This window comes from Pogoniulus pusillus, chromosome 22 (assembly GCF_015220805.1).
Source record: "Pogoniulus pusillus isolate bPogPus1 chromosome 22, bPogPus1.pri, whole genome shotgun sequence".
Classification (NCBI taxonomy): domain Eukaryota; kingdom Metazoa; phylum Chordata; class Aves; order Piciformes; family Lybiidae; genus Pogoniulus; species Pogoniulus pusillus.
In genome coordinates, this window is record NC_087285.1 from 98,518 (window position 1) to 115,149 (window position 16,632).

The 16,632-nt window shown below is 46.2% G+C and overlaps 1 protein-coding gene across 1 annotated transcript in view; it reads right to left on the minus strand.

Moving 5' to 3' along the window:
* ANKHD1 (ankyrin repeat and KH domain containing 1) overlaps window positions 1-16,632 on the minus strand; it is a 129,835-nt gene that overhangs the window by 28,047 nt on the left and 85,156 nt on the right. Inside the window, 10 exon segments of the mRNA XM_064161343.1 lie at window positions 71-187; window positions 479-574; window positions 2,957-3,119; window positions 3,753-3,928; window positions 5,094-5,307; window positions 6,082-6,224; window positions 7,618-7,763; window positions 8,494-8,605; window positions 8,760-8,905; window positions 14,789-15,532. Coding sequence (XP_064017413.1) covers window positions 71-187; window positions 479-574; window positions 2,957-3,119; window positions 3,753-3,928; window positions 5,094-5,307; window positions 6,082-6,224; window positions 7,618-7,763; window positions 8,494-8,605; window positions 8,760-8,905; window positions 14,789-15,532 — 2,057 coding nt within the window.

Below are 16,632 nucleotides of genomic sequence, written 5' to 3' on the forward strand. Positions count from 1 at the left end.
AAGATGGTTTGAAGAGCAGCAGATTAAAACTCAGACTAAAACAGCTACACAAGAGCAGTTTTCTACTCACTTTTTCCAGGTCCAGCTCTTTCAACAGTATAGTTGCATTCTTGTTTGCTTCTGCAGCCTGTTGGTCTTTAGCTTTCACAATTGTCTCCACACACTGGTGACACTTTTTCAACAGGTCCTGAAACACAAACTCGTTTTACTATGTCCATAATAAATCACAACATAAAGCCTCAGAGTGAGGCTTGCTCTACAAACCTGAGGTCAGCTTCCCTGTATTCACAAACACACCAACTGCTTCAGCTGAAGAAGGTGTTCTATTTAAGTTCTGTATTAAAAATGAGCTGTGCCCAAACCTCCCAATCAAACCTATTCAAACCCTCAATGGCCATTTTCTCCAGTGTTTCAGGATCTGTTGTGGGTATTCTCACTGAAGGCAAGGGGCAGAGGCCTCACCCACCACCAAACTCACCTTGTCAGTAATGGTTGCTATGTAGCGCATGCACTCGATGTCTGAAGGGAACTGGTTCACTTCTTTCACCAGGAACTGAACCACTTTCACGTGCCCCTAGAACAGCCAAGAAAATCCTCACCTCTTGCATACAACAATCAACACTCAGCAGCAAAATACAACTCTGGTATCTATAGTCCAAGACAAAAGACAAGCAAGAACATTTGTGGCAAGCTGCTGTGCAAGAAGCAAGGCAGTTACTGTCTGCTCAATGCTGTCAGCGCCGCTGCTGCCCTTCCAGCATGGTGCTACAGACAACCCCTACCACAGATCAAGTTTTATTTTAAAACACAAGGACCAAGCCAGGCTCAAGGGCAGAAGCAGCAGTATTTCTAGTAACAGCCAAGAAAACTCTCCTTAGAGCCTGTCACTCCAACCTACTCTCCTGCTACTCACACCACAGAGCTACCTTTGTTCAATCACAGAGTTGAATCTGATCAGGGAACTGCCACTGGCAGACACATTCCTCTGCTGCTGCAGCCACTCTGTGTTTGGGTACTCCATGCAGCCACATGAAGAGCATCCAACTGTTGCCTCTGAAGCTCCCTGAGAGCAGTGGCAGGACAGCAGTGCCACCTCAGATTGTGTTTGTCCGAAGAGCTGGACACTCTGGATATTCTTCTACAGGCAAAACAGCTACAGCTAATCAATCTCTCCTGCAGTTGTGCTCCTCGCATTCAACAACCTAACCACAGAGAAATGTTGTTCCTGCCAAAAAGAAAAGGCTGTCTGCAGAAAGTGTCCCACTCATCAACAAATTAGAAAAGGAGCAGAAGGACAAAGGAGTAACAGAATGGCTCAAGTTGGAAGGGACCAATTCCAACTCCCCTGCCATGGGCAGGGACATCTCCCACTAGCCCAGGTTGCCCAAAGCCTTAATCAGCCTGCTCTTAAACCACTTCCAGGGATGAGGCATCCACTTCTCTGGGCAACCTCTTCCAGTGTCTCACCACCCTCAGCATAAAGAATTTCTTTTTAACACCCAACCTAAATCCACCCTGCTCTACTGTCAGACCATTGCCCCTGGTCCTACCACCACAGGCTTCTGTCAAAAGTCCCTCCCCAGCCCTTCTGGAGCCCCTTCAGGTACTGCAAGGCTGCTCTAAGGTCTCCCTGGAGCCTTCTCTTCTCCAAGTGGAACAGTCCCAACTCTCCAAGCCTGTCCCCACAGGGGAGGTTCTCCAGCCCTCTGATCATCTTGGTGGCCTCCTCTGGACCCTCTCCAACAGTTCCACATCATCCTTGTGCTGGGGGCTCCAGAGTCAGATACAGTGCTGCAGGTGGGGCCTCAGAAGAGCAGAGCAGAGGTCAGAATCCCCCTCCCTGGCCAGCTGGCCACACTGCTGCTGATGCAGCCCAGGACACAGGTGGCTTTTGGGCTGCCCGCACACGTTGCTGGCTCATGCAAGCACCTCCTCACCACCCAGCACGCCCAAGTCCTCCCTCTGCAGGGTTGCTCTCAATCCCCTTGTCACCCAGCCTGGTCTTGTTGAACTTGATGAGGTTGGCATGAGCCCACCTCTGCAGACTGTCCAGGTCTCTCTGGATGGATCTCTTCCCTCCAGTGTCTCAACCACACAGCTTAGTTTTCCATGTGTCCCAGCAGAGTCTTCAAGAGGATGTGCTCCATTATCTTGCCAGGCACTGAGGTGATGCACTTTCCTGTGTCTTCTTTACCTCTCTTTTGAAGCTGGGGCTGTTTCCCCCTTTCCAGTCCATGGCAACTTCAACAGACCACCAGGACTGTTCAAATACAGTGGAAAGTGACTTGGCAACTTCATCTGCCAGTTCCATCAGGACCCGTGGATGGCTCTCATCAGGTTCCATGGACTTGCACACCTTCAGGTTCTTCAGGTCTTGAGCCTGGTGTGCAGATCTTTGTTCTCCCAGTCCCTGTCCCTGCCTCCTGCAGCTTGGATGTTGTGGTTGGAGCCCTTAGCATTGAAGACTGAGGTGAAAGAGCCATTGAGTACCTCAGCCTCCCCCATCTCCTGTGTGACCAGGTGCCCTGCTTCCTTCCTGAGAGAGCCCACATCCTCCCTCTTCATCCCTTTGTCACTGCATCAGGACAGCTGTTGGAGACTGGGTTTGTGCCCAGCTCCAGCAGGACCATTTCAAGCAGTACAGCCTGCAGAAGTTTAGAGGGCACTATGGCAGTCTAAAGACAGTGATATCTCAGCACGAGTGTTTGGACAGGGGCTAACTGGCAGCACTGAAGTCAACATGGCTTATGGAGTGTTTTCTACCTCTCACAAAGGAGATCACCTGTACCTCTCACACAGACAACCTCCTTCCCAGCAGCCCTGTCACCGAAACAGCAGTTCTTATGTGGTACATTTGGTTCTCCCAGAACAAACATTTACATTTACATTTCAGACCAAAAGAAACTCTGCTTTGAAACATGCAGCACTGAAGCACCAAGTGCATTGGGTCTCCTACCTTGCGAAACGCTGACATCAGAGGTGTGATTTTCCGGTTATCTGCAGCATCCACATCTGCTCCTGCTTGTACCAGCAACTGCACCACATCATAGTGGCCCCCGTTAGCTGCTAACCACAGAGGGGTGTTCCCTTTCTTGTTCCGAACATCAATGTGTGCCCCTCTGAGAAAGAACAGGGGTGAGATCAGAGCGTAACAGGCCACAGAACGACTGCAGTCATAGAGAGAGAAATTCTATCCTTGAAATCTGAGTTTCAGTCGCAGCACAGTGCCACGGGAGCAGAACAGTGCCACGGGGTTATTTAAAGCTCTCTTACAGGGACAAATGCTCACCCAGTGCAACCTTTAATGCACTGCAGCTATGCAGCTACCAGGGGTCCTTCATCACTCATGTGGGGGGCTCCTCACAGGACAAAGCAGTCCCTTGAGATTTTAGCAGCACATGGAGTTACACTTGCAGAGCTCGAGAGCTACTTCCAGGCTTTGCCCCACAGTTAACAGCAGGAATTGCAGGATTACAATGGATTGCTCAGGTGGGAATTGTGCAGCCAACAGAGCTGCCAAGCCAGGTGCTGTTTGCCCACCCTAGGCCCAGGTGCCTGATTAGCCTAATGAACACTGCAGTAGCAACATTCTCTGAGATAATGCTGGAGAGTAAGGAACAGATGCTACATCGTACTTCCAAAGCTCACTATTCCCTTTGCTCTCCATTTTATGAGGCAACACAAAGCAGAGTGCCCTTACCACAGGAATGTAGCTACAGAGCAAACATGAGCAAAAGAGAAGAAACATTTACCGGTTAATTAGGAGCTCACAGAACTTGTAGTGACCCTTATCTGCTGCAATTGTTAAAGCTGTATCTCTCGAGGAAGGCACAGGTGGAGCATTCACATCTGCTCCTTTATCAAGGAGAACTCTTCCAACCTCTGCATATCCTCCTGAAGCCGCTTCCATCAGAGGCGTGAGACCAGTCTGTGCCAAGAGAGGGAGGTACACCACGTGAAATGTGTGCAGTACACTTCAGACACAACATGCATGTTTCCTACACCAGGAAAGCAGATTTATTTATTCAGCTGCTTAAAATTAGTTTCAGAGCCTAACTTCAATCAGCCTTTCTTAAAAAGAAGGGGAAAAAAAGGAGACCCAAACAGAAAAACAACCAAACAGCAAACACTAAAAGAACTCCACAGAACCAAGGACAAACACCCACCAACCAACCAACACAGCCCCAACAAAACCCAAACACCCCGAGCTTGGATTTGTACAAATCCAGGCAATCTGCTGACTGCCACCAGATACCTGTCTCACAGGATCTCTAAAATAGAGGTTAGAGCAGATCTAAAGTAAGACACATCAGGTGTTTCTACAACAAGACTCCAAGCCTGACTGCGTAGCTCTTTCCTAGCCTTCCTTAGCACTGAAACTCATTTCAGCCCAATTTAGATGCCAGGGTAGACTGTTAAATACTTATACCAGCTGCTAACATGTCCAACTGACCATTTGAGAGCTGGCTTTTATCCATATCCCCTTTTCTCCAGCCACAGTCATTCCAGAAGCAGGCAGGGTAGACAGACACAGCAATTATTTCAGCAGCCTTAGAAGTTACCAAAAATTCCTTTGTGCTGGGGAAATCAGTCTGGCTGTCTACACAAGCTTTAAGCTTGCTTTATGGCAGGAGACACAAAGCTGTCCCAGAGCACCAAAGGATGGGACCTGTGGAGTATTTCAGAGGCATAGAAAGTCACAGTACTGAAGCCATGGGTTCCACAGCAAGGTAAAAGCTTTACAAAGCCTGACTGCACTACTTCTGCAGTAGACAAGAAATCTCTAAGTAACACTCCTTTGTAAGTCCTCCTGCTAGACTGCCCTCAAAAGTCAAAATACTTCAACAAGCATCACATCAAGCTTAAACTGAAAGGATAATCACTACAGAACAGGAGACAATCATTAGGAACTCAGAGCATCAGTCAGCTTTTCTCTAATGCACAACCTCCCCCAGTAAAGTATTTCAGAACACTTAATAAATCCTCTGAGCCCCAAGAGGCTCAAAGTAACAGGACAATTCAAAGCAAGTTGATGACTCAGAGAAACAACCTGTCCGAAGTCAGTAGCAAGGAAAGGTGACTCCCAGACTTACCTTTGCCCTGTGCTCAACATTGGCCTTCCTGTCCAGGAGCAGGCTAACCACCTCTGCTCGGCCCTGGAAGCAGGCCAGGGTGAGGGCTGTGTTGCGGTTGGTCTCAATCTGGGCATTTATATCAGAGCCCATGTCCAGCAGCAGCTTCACAGCAGGCACGTGGCCATTCATGGCGGCCAGCATCAGAGGAGAGATCCCCAGCTTGCTGCCAGTCCTGCAGGGACAGACACAACTGCAGTGCCCAGAGCCTGAGCAAAGCCTTCCGAAGCCCAAGCGCATCCAAGAGCAACAAAATACTTTCTTTTAAGTCAGAAAGGAACATATCACACAAACAAACATGGACAGTGACCTGGAATGATAGCAGTTACTAACTCGTTAGGAGAAACCATGAGAGTAATCACAGGCAGTGAACAACAGCAGATTCTGAACAAGAGAAATACATTTCTCTTCTGCTAGTTTCAGATGACTCAAGAACATACACTAAAAACTAAGGCTGCACCTGAGCCATTCAGCAAAACCATGCTTGTAGCACAGTTTAGACCTTCTCTGGTCTTAGAATACGTGTAAACGTTCTTAAAATGAACAGAGGATGCTTAAGAGAGAGCTGTGCAAGTTTGATCCTCTTCCTGCAAAAGGCATCTTCAAAAAGGCAGAGCTGTCGTGAATGCTTGGGCTGGTTCCTCTGCTTGATTCTATTGAAAACAGTTTACTCCAAGGTCCCAGAACCATAGAAAAGGGAAAGGGAAGGTTTGTAGGCTACAACGATAATTCCTATTTTAAGGATTTTTAGTGTAAGGAAGATGAAGCTCTTGACAGCTAAAGCCATTTCAAAGCATTAAGACAACCTGAACATAAAGTGTAACAGCACTGCAGAACACTGCCAGGAGGTCTGACAGCAGCAGAGATGACAGTACCTATGCCTCAGCACCGAGCCAGCAATGAGTCTTTGTGCTACACTGCAGTTCAGATGGTGTACATAGCACATTACCTTGAATTAATTTCTGCCCCAGCATTGAGAAGAATCTTGATGATGTTAACATAGCCACCAGAAGCAGCAAGGCTCAGTGGCGTGTAATCAGACACATTCCTATGTCTTTTTTAGCTCCCCCGGGCCAACAGCAAATCAACCACCTGAGGGAAACAGTACGCACATTATCAGACAGCGTTGGGCCTCTGCTGTCATCCAGAAAGGAAAAGGACATTAGCACATGTTCAGACCTTCCAGTAGCTACCAGTTCCCACCACTAATGGCTACGACAGTACAGGAGACCCTCTATCCTCTCCTGCTGTCCTTCACCTATACAGTATATCACGTAGCAAGTGCTGAGCACCTCTGCTAACCTTCACAGCCTGTAGCAGTGCACAAAGATTACCTCATAAAAATGTGAGGCTTTGACATGAGCTCTCCCTGCGCATCTTAAGTTTGCAAACAAGAGCTCTATCCCACGTTCCTTTCAGAAACTCCCACGACTTTACATCTAATGACCCTTGAGCTATGTTTGCCCATCTCTGTTCAATGGCCTCTTCAAAATACCCCAGGGGAAAAATTAGAGGTACTGATGTGAAGGAAACAAGCAAGAAGAGGGACTTCCCTCCTCTAGCAGAAGCTGCATAAGAGACAGAAAAGGGGAGGGAAACAGAAACATTTCTGGGGAAGTACTGTACCTCAGTGAGCCTCATTCTACTAGTCAGACAGGCTAGGTGATTTTCAAAACAGGCAGAAAAATAGGCTAAGCCAGAAACGCAAGAGGTAGATTTCTGGCACAAGGAGAGTAGCACTTCCACTGTTAAAGATCTGCATTTGCAAAGTCAGAGTAGACACTTTCCAATTTTGTCCAACATTTTTGATCTCTACAATTCCAATCTTACCCCTCTCCTAACTGGAACAGAGCCCTTCACCATCTCCATGCCAGCTTCTAAGTCAGTATGCTCATGACTAAAAGTTGGAAAGGTTTAACAAGTCTCATTTGGACAAAAAAAAAAAAAAAAAAAGATGAAAAATGTTTAAAGTCAGGCAGCAGCTGAAAGAAGACTGAGAGGTCCTTAAAAGCCCAGTGGAACATGCCCTGCCCTGCACCTCTGCTCACCAGTCCCGCACAGCATCCCTATAACTCTGTACTGCCATCACAAAGTTCTAGTGCTTGCCCTTCCACACCTGCACTGGCTGCTTTAGTTTTGAGTGGGGAGGATGCATAAGGGAAGTATTTGGTAAACAAAGCTATGCATTACACACCTTCACCTCCCTCATCATAGCCCTTGTCTTCAAGCATCAACAGAAGAATGACCCCAAGTTCTAACAATCATTAGCTAAGAAAAGTGGAGTAGCCAAGAAAGAAAGAATAATATTTTCTCACCTCTTGGAAGAAAAATACTTCAATTAGCTACACTTAGAGAGATTAAAAACCTTCCTGAAAAAAGGATGATTTATCATACCATAAAGGAACCCAAATAAAATAAACCCCGCTGTACCAAAAACTATTTACAAAACCCAGCTCCAGCCCCTTGAGGACAAGTGTGTCTGTACCTCTTGGCGCCCACCAGAGCACGCCAATGAAAGAGGAGTATCCTTTGTGCGCTCAGACTGTGCCTCGATATCCCCACCCTTGTCCAGCAGAATTTCCACTACACCAACATGCCCAGCAGTCGCAGCCAGGATCAAAGGTGTGAAACCTGGGAATGAGAGCTCATGTTAAATGGAACCTGGTCAACCTCAGGAGAGTAGTATTCAGGAGAGGAAATAGACAAAATGGTTAATGGACAATGGCCATCTCAGAACCCTTCTGACTCTGACACATCAAGGCTCTAATTCCTGCCAAATAGAATGGAAGCCTCTTCAAAACCAAGCACTGCTGAGATTTCACTCATCAGCTTGTATTAAGTTCTGACCAACTCATTTCTTTAGAGGTCACAGCTGTCTGTTTCAATCCTGTTTAACAAACCTCCACCACGCGAACACATATGCACATTGTTTACCTGCAGCGATTAATGACAGTTCCAAGGAGAGTGATGTAGTGTTTTTCTTCTCTTACATCTGAAGACCTGAGGTCTTGCTGCCCTCTGTTACTGGGAACCTGGCAACTGATCCCTGCTAGCTTTGCTAGCCAAGGCTGCTGCCTAGTATGCTAGGGTCTTTTGTAGAAGATAAATCACAAGGACGAAAGTACTTCATATTTCCAAAACCTGCTTAAGATAGCACTCAGAAGCCCTTCCTTTCACAGCTGGGAAGACAGCACTGTCACTGGCTTCACATGGCCAGGACTTATGCATGAAGTGCAAGAACGGAATTCTGTCTTTTTGCAAGCTTTAGTAATTTTATGCAGCAAAAAGTCCCATATCCCAAATGGAAATTTGCTATTTCCAGGCATAGTTAAGATCAAACTGCATTCTTGCTTTAGCTTACCCTTCTTGTCTCTGTGTTCAATATTGGCCCCACGTGCTATCAGCACAGACACCAGCTCCTCGTGACCTCCTGCACAGGCAAGTGTCAGCGCCGTGTCATGATTGCTTTCAGTCTGCATGGTTGGGAAGAGACAGAAACAGACAGTCAGAAATCAAAAATACTCAAAGAGAAGTTTAGTGTACTTCAGACAGTACTGAACCAGTTTTATTTGCCTTGTAGAACTCAAGAGAAAACCAAGCCCGTGCAAAGCCCTTGCAACAACTCACATGCGCATCGATGTCAACTGAAGGGTACATGGGGAGCACTGACTGCGAGGGCACAGTGCCAGCTGCCTGTGAGCAGGGCTCAGACGCTGGGGACTCGGCTGTGTGCAGGGAGCTGGTGGAACCACTGGGCACTCTGCTGTTCACCGCTGAAAAGTAACAGAACATTATTCATCTGCTCCTAGCAATGGCACTTCATAGTGAAAAATATTTAGTCCTATCAAACTGCAACAGTCTAACATCAGAAGAGTAGAATCACAGAATCACAGGAGGGGGAAACAATGAAATCAAGTGCTCTTAGAAACACATGAGCTGGTGTCCTGCACAAAGCAGCTGCCTGGCAGTTAGCACTGTGATTATTGTCTCCAAATGGCATTGAGGTGGAAAGAATTGTATGCATTAGTCTGTGTGCACCAGGAGCATGACATAGGAAGATAATTAGTTACCCTTCTTCAATAGTAATCCACGCTGTCAGAGCTCTATCATCTGCAAAGCACAAAACTAATCCCCAGGAACACCAGCTTCACCTGGAATTCAGAAGTCCTTCACCTAAAGACATGCCTAGGCTCCAGTAAAGGCTCCCAATGCAAGCTGACCCATGACAGCATACACCATTGATCAGGTCTCACAGTTACAATAACCCAGGGAGGGTGGAAGAGAAGCAGATGGCAGGAGACAGTCAACAAAACCAAGGAAGCTGAGAAATGACTGTGCTCCCTTCAGTTTGTTCTTACTGATTCACTACCTGTCAGAGACTTCATTATGGAGATCTAGAACTTCAAGGAATGGTCTAGCTGCAAATGCACTTTACCGTGAGTGCAAGCACCACAACTGCATTTTGCCCAATTCCTTCAAGCACCTGGGGACACTGAAGGATGAACTCCAACCTGCAATGCCTGTGAGAGACTTTTGCAAACCTTTCCCAACTCAACCTTCCCAATTCCACTGACAAACTGCACAGCAGGAGTTACTCAGAGGGAAGGGTCTTGCCCAAATCCTCATCATGCCCACCAGCACCACTCAGTCAGCCTGTAGTGCTGTGTATGCATGACCGGAGCAAGTTTAAAGGGGTCACTTCAGCTAAGCTCTGTAAACATGGCAGGGTGGTAGTCAAAAATTCTGGGAGGTGAAACTTTCTAAGTGTATTTTGTAAGCAGAGCATCCTCCTTGGCATGTAGGGAAACCAGCATTAAGGACTGGATGCCACAGTGAAGCAAGAAAGCCCACACCTGAGTTCAGAGTTGCCTCATGCTTCATGCAGTCACATTCACGACCAATCCAGGTTTAGATGAAAGGTTTCAGGTCAGAAGGGCACACTTCATCTGCACACCATGGAGCACCACTTACAGCAGCAGCAGTTAATGCAACACCCTTGTCTTCCTCAATGCACTGAAGTGCAAGATACTAATTGGACTTCTAAAGATTATTTCTTCTGAAATACAAGGCACCAAATCACCCTGGCCCTTCCTCATGAGACACACCAGCTCAATGCTCTCAGATCTTGCAGCTCTAGATATGCGATACACACAAGAAGCAGGGGGGCACAGAGGGTCTCTGTTTGAGTTAGTTTAAAGGTCTTCAATGTAACATATTCGCTGCTGTTGCAGGTTCCACAAATTCTCTACATTTCACAACCATGAATAAAATGTCCAAGGTATTCCTTGAATACTTTAGGTTATCTTCACATGCTTGAACCACACAAGTGTATGCTCAGCACTTCCCACATAGCAACAATCCTATCAGTGTGAAAGAGAACACACAGGCAGGAGAAATGCGGAGAAACTCTGTACTGATACCCTACACTCCTGTTTAAAATAAGATCTAACATCAAGTAGTCTTCCAGCACCCACTGATTCATCACCCCTCTGACTACTGAGGGTACAAAACTTCAGGATTTTCTTTAAAGTTTACTTTTTTTCTTTGTTTGGCACAGCTGGCAAGCTGCCCAGTGCAGCCTCACACTCTCCCGAGTAAAGCAGCTAAGAACTTCTGCCTCCAGTTTCTGGGAGCTGATTCAGCTTAGTCTAACACACAGATTTCTAGCTCAGATGACCTTGCAGCAGTGGTTCCAACATCCCTTTACACACATTTGCATGAAATTGGAGTTAACTCCTATTTCCCCAAATCCATTCCTCGATTACAAATCTTGAACACAGGAAACAGGACAGATGCTGCTCTTGTGAATCTCCAACAGGCAGATGGCCTGTCCTGCCAATGGGACACAAGGTGAGAGCCACCTCTGATCCTGCCTCCCTCTACCAGGGAGAGCCACACTATGCCCTCAGGCTTCAGTCTGACACTGGCCCCAAGAAACCTAAGGATTCCTTGCCAGACTTCAGCAACTCACACTGACATTGCCAGCAGCTCATGAGCCATCTCGTGAAGCAATGCCATCACACCCGCTCCAGGCTTTCAGCTCACTAACTGGCATTAACACAGCACCAGTGAAGCGCTGCAGTTCAGCAGTGCACAGCAGCACTGGCACTGCCCTTGTCCACCAGAGGAAAGGTTGGCTGGAGGGCAAAAAAATCCAACTGGGACAGGACGATTGCCTTCAGCACTTCTACACCTTAGGGTTGCAACAGACTACAAAAACGTGCAACTTCCCTCCTCTGGGAAAACTAGGAAGTAAACTTTCCAGCATTCAGACTGTTTCCTACTGAATAGGTATTCTGGCTTCTCACCAGGAAGGCACTGATTAAAAAAAAAAACAAATCAAACAAAAATCAATTTTTGAAAATCCCTAGTGTGTGACACAGGTTTTGGATGTTTCTACAGACCTTGGTGTTCAAAAGACTTACATTAAATAAAGAATACAAAGTTACTGAGAAAAGACAGGTTCCCTACATGGCAGCATTCCAAAGGGACTTTCTTAGATTTACTGTGTGACTGAAGATGATTCTTCAAAGACATGGATGACTGTTCTCCAAAGTTATGGAAAAATATCACAGGAAGTATGAGTAAAAGCAAAGGCAGCAAGAGCTTGGTATTTTACCTAAGTACAAATCTGCAGGCACTGGCAGAACATGGAGCATGAGGTTGCAGCTGCAGTCTGAAACTGAATCTACCCAACTGCTGTCATGCTGTGAGTATGGACATTCAGGAATCCTGGGCTTGGATTTCACTTCCTCTTTCCTCAAAGGAATTGGAGCTTTCAGGATCAATAAGCAATCCTGTTTCATGATCGTGCAGACTTGCAGCCTGTGCATGAAGCTTCAGTAACATGTTACTGCACAAAGCTTTTGCACCTTGGGCGCTCCTTTGGGCCATCAGTTCTCAGCCCAGATGTTGCTAGTAACCAGTTTTACTCCAAACAGCAACCCTGAACACAGTGACACAGGTCACCTTCCACACCATCACTTCAAATCATTCCAGTTCTGTATAACCACACACCACAAGGATTTCAGAACCGAAGAACGGTATTAAGTTTTTCAAAATACAGCTTGCAGAAGAGTCAGAAGCAGAGAGAGATGCCACCTCCTGACTGAAAACGCAAGCTGAGCAGAAGAAAAATATTCCAGCTATGCACAAAACCTAGCAACAAAAGGAGGTTCCTCACCCTGAATAACCTAAACTTGAAAAAAAGCTCAACTCAGGACACTGCCAAGTTAGAAATGTCCTACAGTAAGTGCGCAATGTCCACTGCTATGAAACCCCAACTATACCAGACAAGACACCTCCAAACACCAAATCTCAGTAATGTAAAGAAGACCCAAAATGTCCTTCTCAATTGAAAGTTATGATCCAAACCAATTTTCTTGCCTTCCCACTTTAAACTGCACAACATCTACAACTCATTTGTAAGCCCCATTAAAATTTGGACTGTCATAAGTCGCCTTCAAAGACTGGATGACTACAGAGTGATCACTTCAGTGCATCTGGATAAAACTTCACTACAACCAAACCATTCTGGAGTAGAAAGAGCTGCCCCATTTTCAGGCCTTGCTTGACTTCCCAAATGCTCCTCCATTACTTCTGCGTAGTTTTATCAAAGAAGGGCTTGGGGACACATCTACCAGTGACTGACTCCACCACTTTGCATCTCACCATTGACCATCTCAACAGCTAGCTGCTGAAAAATGATGCCAGCAGGCTGGCAAGAGAAACACTCCATCTGTGTGCACTGCCACAGCTGAGTGAAATAGGCTCTGTCGAAGTGCAAACTCTCCCTCACCAGCAGTCTCAGCCGAGGTGCCTCTCACATTGCCACTGCTAAGGACAGCAGTTGCAGGGATTTTGGTGCAGAAGGGAAAACACCGACTGAACCTAAAAGCTGGATCTTGCTCTTCTGAAGCAGATCAGTACCAGGTGGAATTCTGTTCTTGCCTATTGCAAACCACACCACTCACCATCACTACTGCAGGTCCACCAGTGGCACGGATGACCAAGGGACATGCTTCACTGGCAGGATGACACACCTTTAATAACTCAGCAAAAGCAGTAGCAGTTTCAAGGACATAAGCCAGTGTCTGTTCAAGGTCATCTTAAAAATAACTTTTAAAAGGTTCTCCTGGTTGTTTCCAAGCAGTCTGCAAAGCAGCACAGCTCTTGCACTCTGCTGACTGCTGCTGGGGGACACTGTTTAGGGGTGATCTTTGTAGACAAAGGGTTAATGGTTGGACTTGATTCCAAGGATTTTTTCCAACCTGAATGATGCTGTGATTCCGTGACTGCAGCAGTTGGTCATTTGAGTGCAGTGAACATTTTAGATGTAAGATGCAGCTGTTAGCAGTGAAAGATTGTACAGGGTCAAGTTACATTCAATTGCCAGCAAGAGGAACCACTCCAAGGGCTAGGCCCTTGGTGTCTAGGTTTTGCATGAATCATTTCAGTCCCCCCCACACACACACAACCCAGTACTAAACCTTCGGTAATAAAAATCAAGAATAATGCAATTGTCTCTCTGCTTTAATGTTGGCTGACTACTCTGAAGAGCAAGGGAGAGTGGGGGAGGGACCAGAAAAGGGGGCACTTGGACCTGTTCTCTCTAAGGGAAGAGCACAACTTTGAACCACTCGGCACAGCTGAAGGGAGCTGGTACCACACACTGCACTCTGCCATCATCTGCAGTTTGCATGGCCAAGTTAATATCCACTTTCACCAGCTTGACACAATCACCACTCTAGAAGTTTACAACTGGCAAAAAGCTCTTACTCCACTTCCTACAACCTTGAGATGCAGTGAAAAGGACAGGGCAGTGACTACGAAGGGAAGGTGGAGGGAGAAAACAGGAAAAAAAAAAGGGCTGAAGGACACACAAAGGTGCAAAGAAAAGCTGAAAAACACTGAATTAAAACCCAACGAACTACACACCTACACAGCTCCAGCTGCAAACCCAAGAATTAAGTCAACCACAGCAACAGCTCTTTTTGCACAGAGGCACTCACACAAACCCACGGGCGGGAATTTTCAGTCCTCCTCACACGGTTCCCAACCAACGGGAGGATGTTTGGACTTTTGCTTCTCATCAGGATGCATTTTGGCCACATAATATCTAACAAGCAGATGCTCCTGTACAACAAGCAGTGTTTAGAGGGTGTTCTGGACACACAAACCATTACAGAACAAAGCAGTTAGGGGCTGATTTCAGGTGGTGTTTAACCACAGTAAGGCTGGAGCAGCAGAGGGACACATTGGTCCGTACAAGTGACAGTGATTTGTTTTTTTCTAAAGATGGCTTCTACACTGAAGAATGTCACAGAGGCATACGCGTGTACACTGTCACACTTTCAGGTTTCCTAACAGGCACCACTAACCACTCATGAGAAGGCTTTTGAAAGAAGCACAGAAAAAGATGAGGCCAAAAAGGCTAAACCAGGTCTCCAGTACAGGAAGCTTTGCGCTTGAAAAAAATGCTGTTTTCAAGTCTGGTGATAGAACTGGAACTGTTGGGATTAATAGCACTGATCAGGAACTTTACTCTTATGCAAGTATTCCCAGACTGGAAAACCCCAAGATGTTGTTGAGGGAAGGAGGGAAATGGAAACTAAGCACACAAATTAATGCAAAAACAGGTACAGTTCTTAACCCACCTGCTATTAGGTCATCAAGAGTGTCGGTAAGCGTCTGTGCTGGAGTGGCAATCATTAATCCGTCTGCTTCTTGAACTAAGAGTCCCTGCCCAGCAATCTGCTGCTGCTGTCCTACATTCTGCTGATTCCCTAATGCTTTCTGAAGTTCAAGAGACTCTGTCCCATTATAACCTAAATTACCAGAAAAATTACATTGTGGTGCTGGCAAAGGCTGGATAGGGACAAAATCTATTTGTTCAGTAGGTGCTGGAGACTGTTGGTGCTCATCATCTTTAGACAAGATTGTGTCAACCTGAGGTAACCCTGAAAAGTTATCCTCTGGCAGACCCTTATCAGCTTCCACTTCTGGGAAGACCCCTGGAAGTGGGCACTGCTGCTGCAGGGGCAGTGGTGCGTCTGTCTGACCTTTGGTCTCCAAATATTCTTTGGTAAACTGCTGTTGGGTTTTCATCTGCAACTGCCTTTCCACCTTCTGCAGCTCCTTCAATATTTTCTTCTTCTTCTGTACTTGTTCTTCTCTGTTCTTTTTAAGTTCTTCAATCTTATCTTTATTTAAAGGTTCACCTTGAATTAATTCCAATGATTTAAGCTGTGCTTTTTCAATGGCACTAATTCTCTGTCCAAGTTCATTCAGCTTGCCTTCAGTCTCTTCTACTATGCATTCCAAAGGCTGGTATGGGTGAAAAGGTGGCAGTAGGTCCTTATCTGTTACCTGCAGGGAACTTGACTTCTGCTTGGATGCACCTAAGCACATGAAAAATGTTTGAAAAAATGCCATGCTGAAGATACCCCAAACCTCCCCTCTCACCCACCAAAAGGAAAAAAAAAAATTAAAAACAACAACAAAAACAAGCCAAAATAATAAAAAAATCCAAACCAAAAACCCCCACCAAACCAAAAACCCCAAATAAAAAAAAGCCCCAAACCAACCAACCAACCAAACAAAAACCAACCAAACAAAACCCCAATAACCACCAAAAAGCTTTACAACTGAGACTGCACATCTATCTGTCAAAGCACAGAATGCTAAACGCTGCTCTTCATGGTAAGGCAGGAAGGGACAAAGCATAGAGCTGGAACTGTCAGTATTGATCCTCACCTCCCTCTGAACACAGCTATTTTAATCCTAAGAAATCAGGAACCCTTCTGGTTTCTGATACAGGTAAAAATGCATCCAGGAAACGAAATCAGCAAAAAGAACAGGGAAATGTAAGTAATTTATTGAGTTCCCAAAGCTGTTCTGAGGTGCAGAGCAATCAGACTGTTTTCCAGAGGCTAACTTCCAACAGCAGGGTTGCAAGCAGAGCTGAAGCAGCCTGCATGTGAGAGAAGACAATGGCAGCCACAGCAGGGTCCTAACCAAAGCAGTGCTTCTGCAACTGCTGCAGCCGGCCAGCTGTGCCACACTAACAGAACCCTGACAATGCAGCCTCCACGTGCGGAGAGATTTGGGAACCTCAGCACCTTGGAAAAAGCTCCAAGTCAAAATTACCAGGTTGCTTGTCCCGCTCTCAATAGTAACAAATACAGAGCCCCACTCACCAAGACGAGTTTGAAAGAACCTTTAACAGGAGCCTGGTAAGGTCACCAAGGCAGAGCAGTGCTGCTGAGTGCTTGCTGTCTTGCAGCAACCCAAGGCTGCCCTTCAAAGCCACCTGTGACCCCCTCCAGGGCATCATGCTAGTAATAATCTATGCAATGGTCGAATTTTAATAATTAGTTCAGTGTAAGAAACTTTGATTAAGAATTTAAGGGGTTTAACTTCCTCACTTTGCTATACCCAACTACTTAAAAAGCTCCATCAACCAAAAAGAACAGCCAGCAAACTGTAAGATCCAACACCC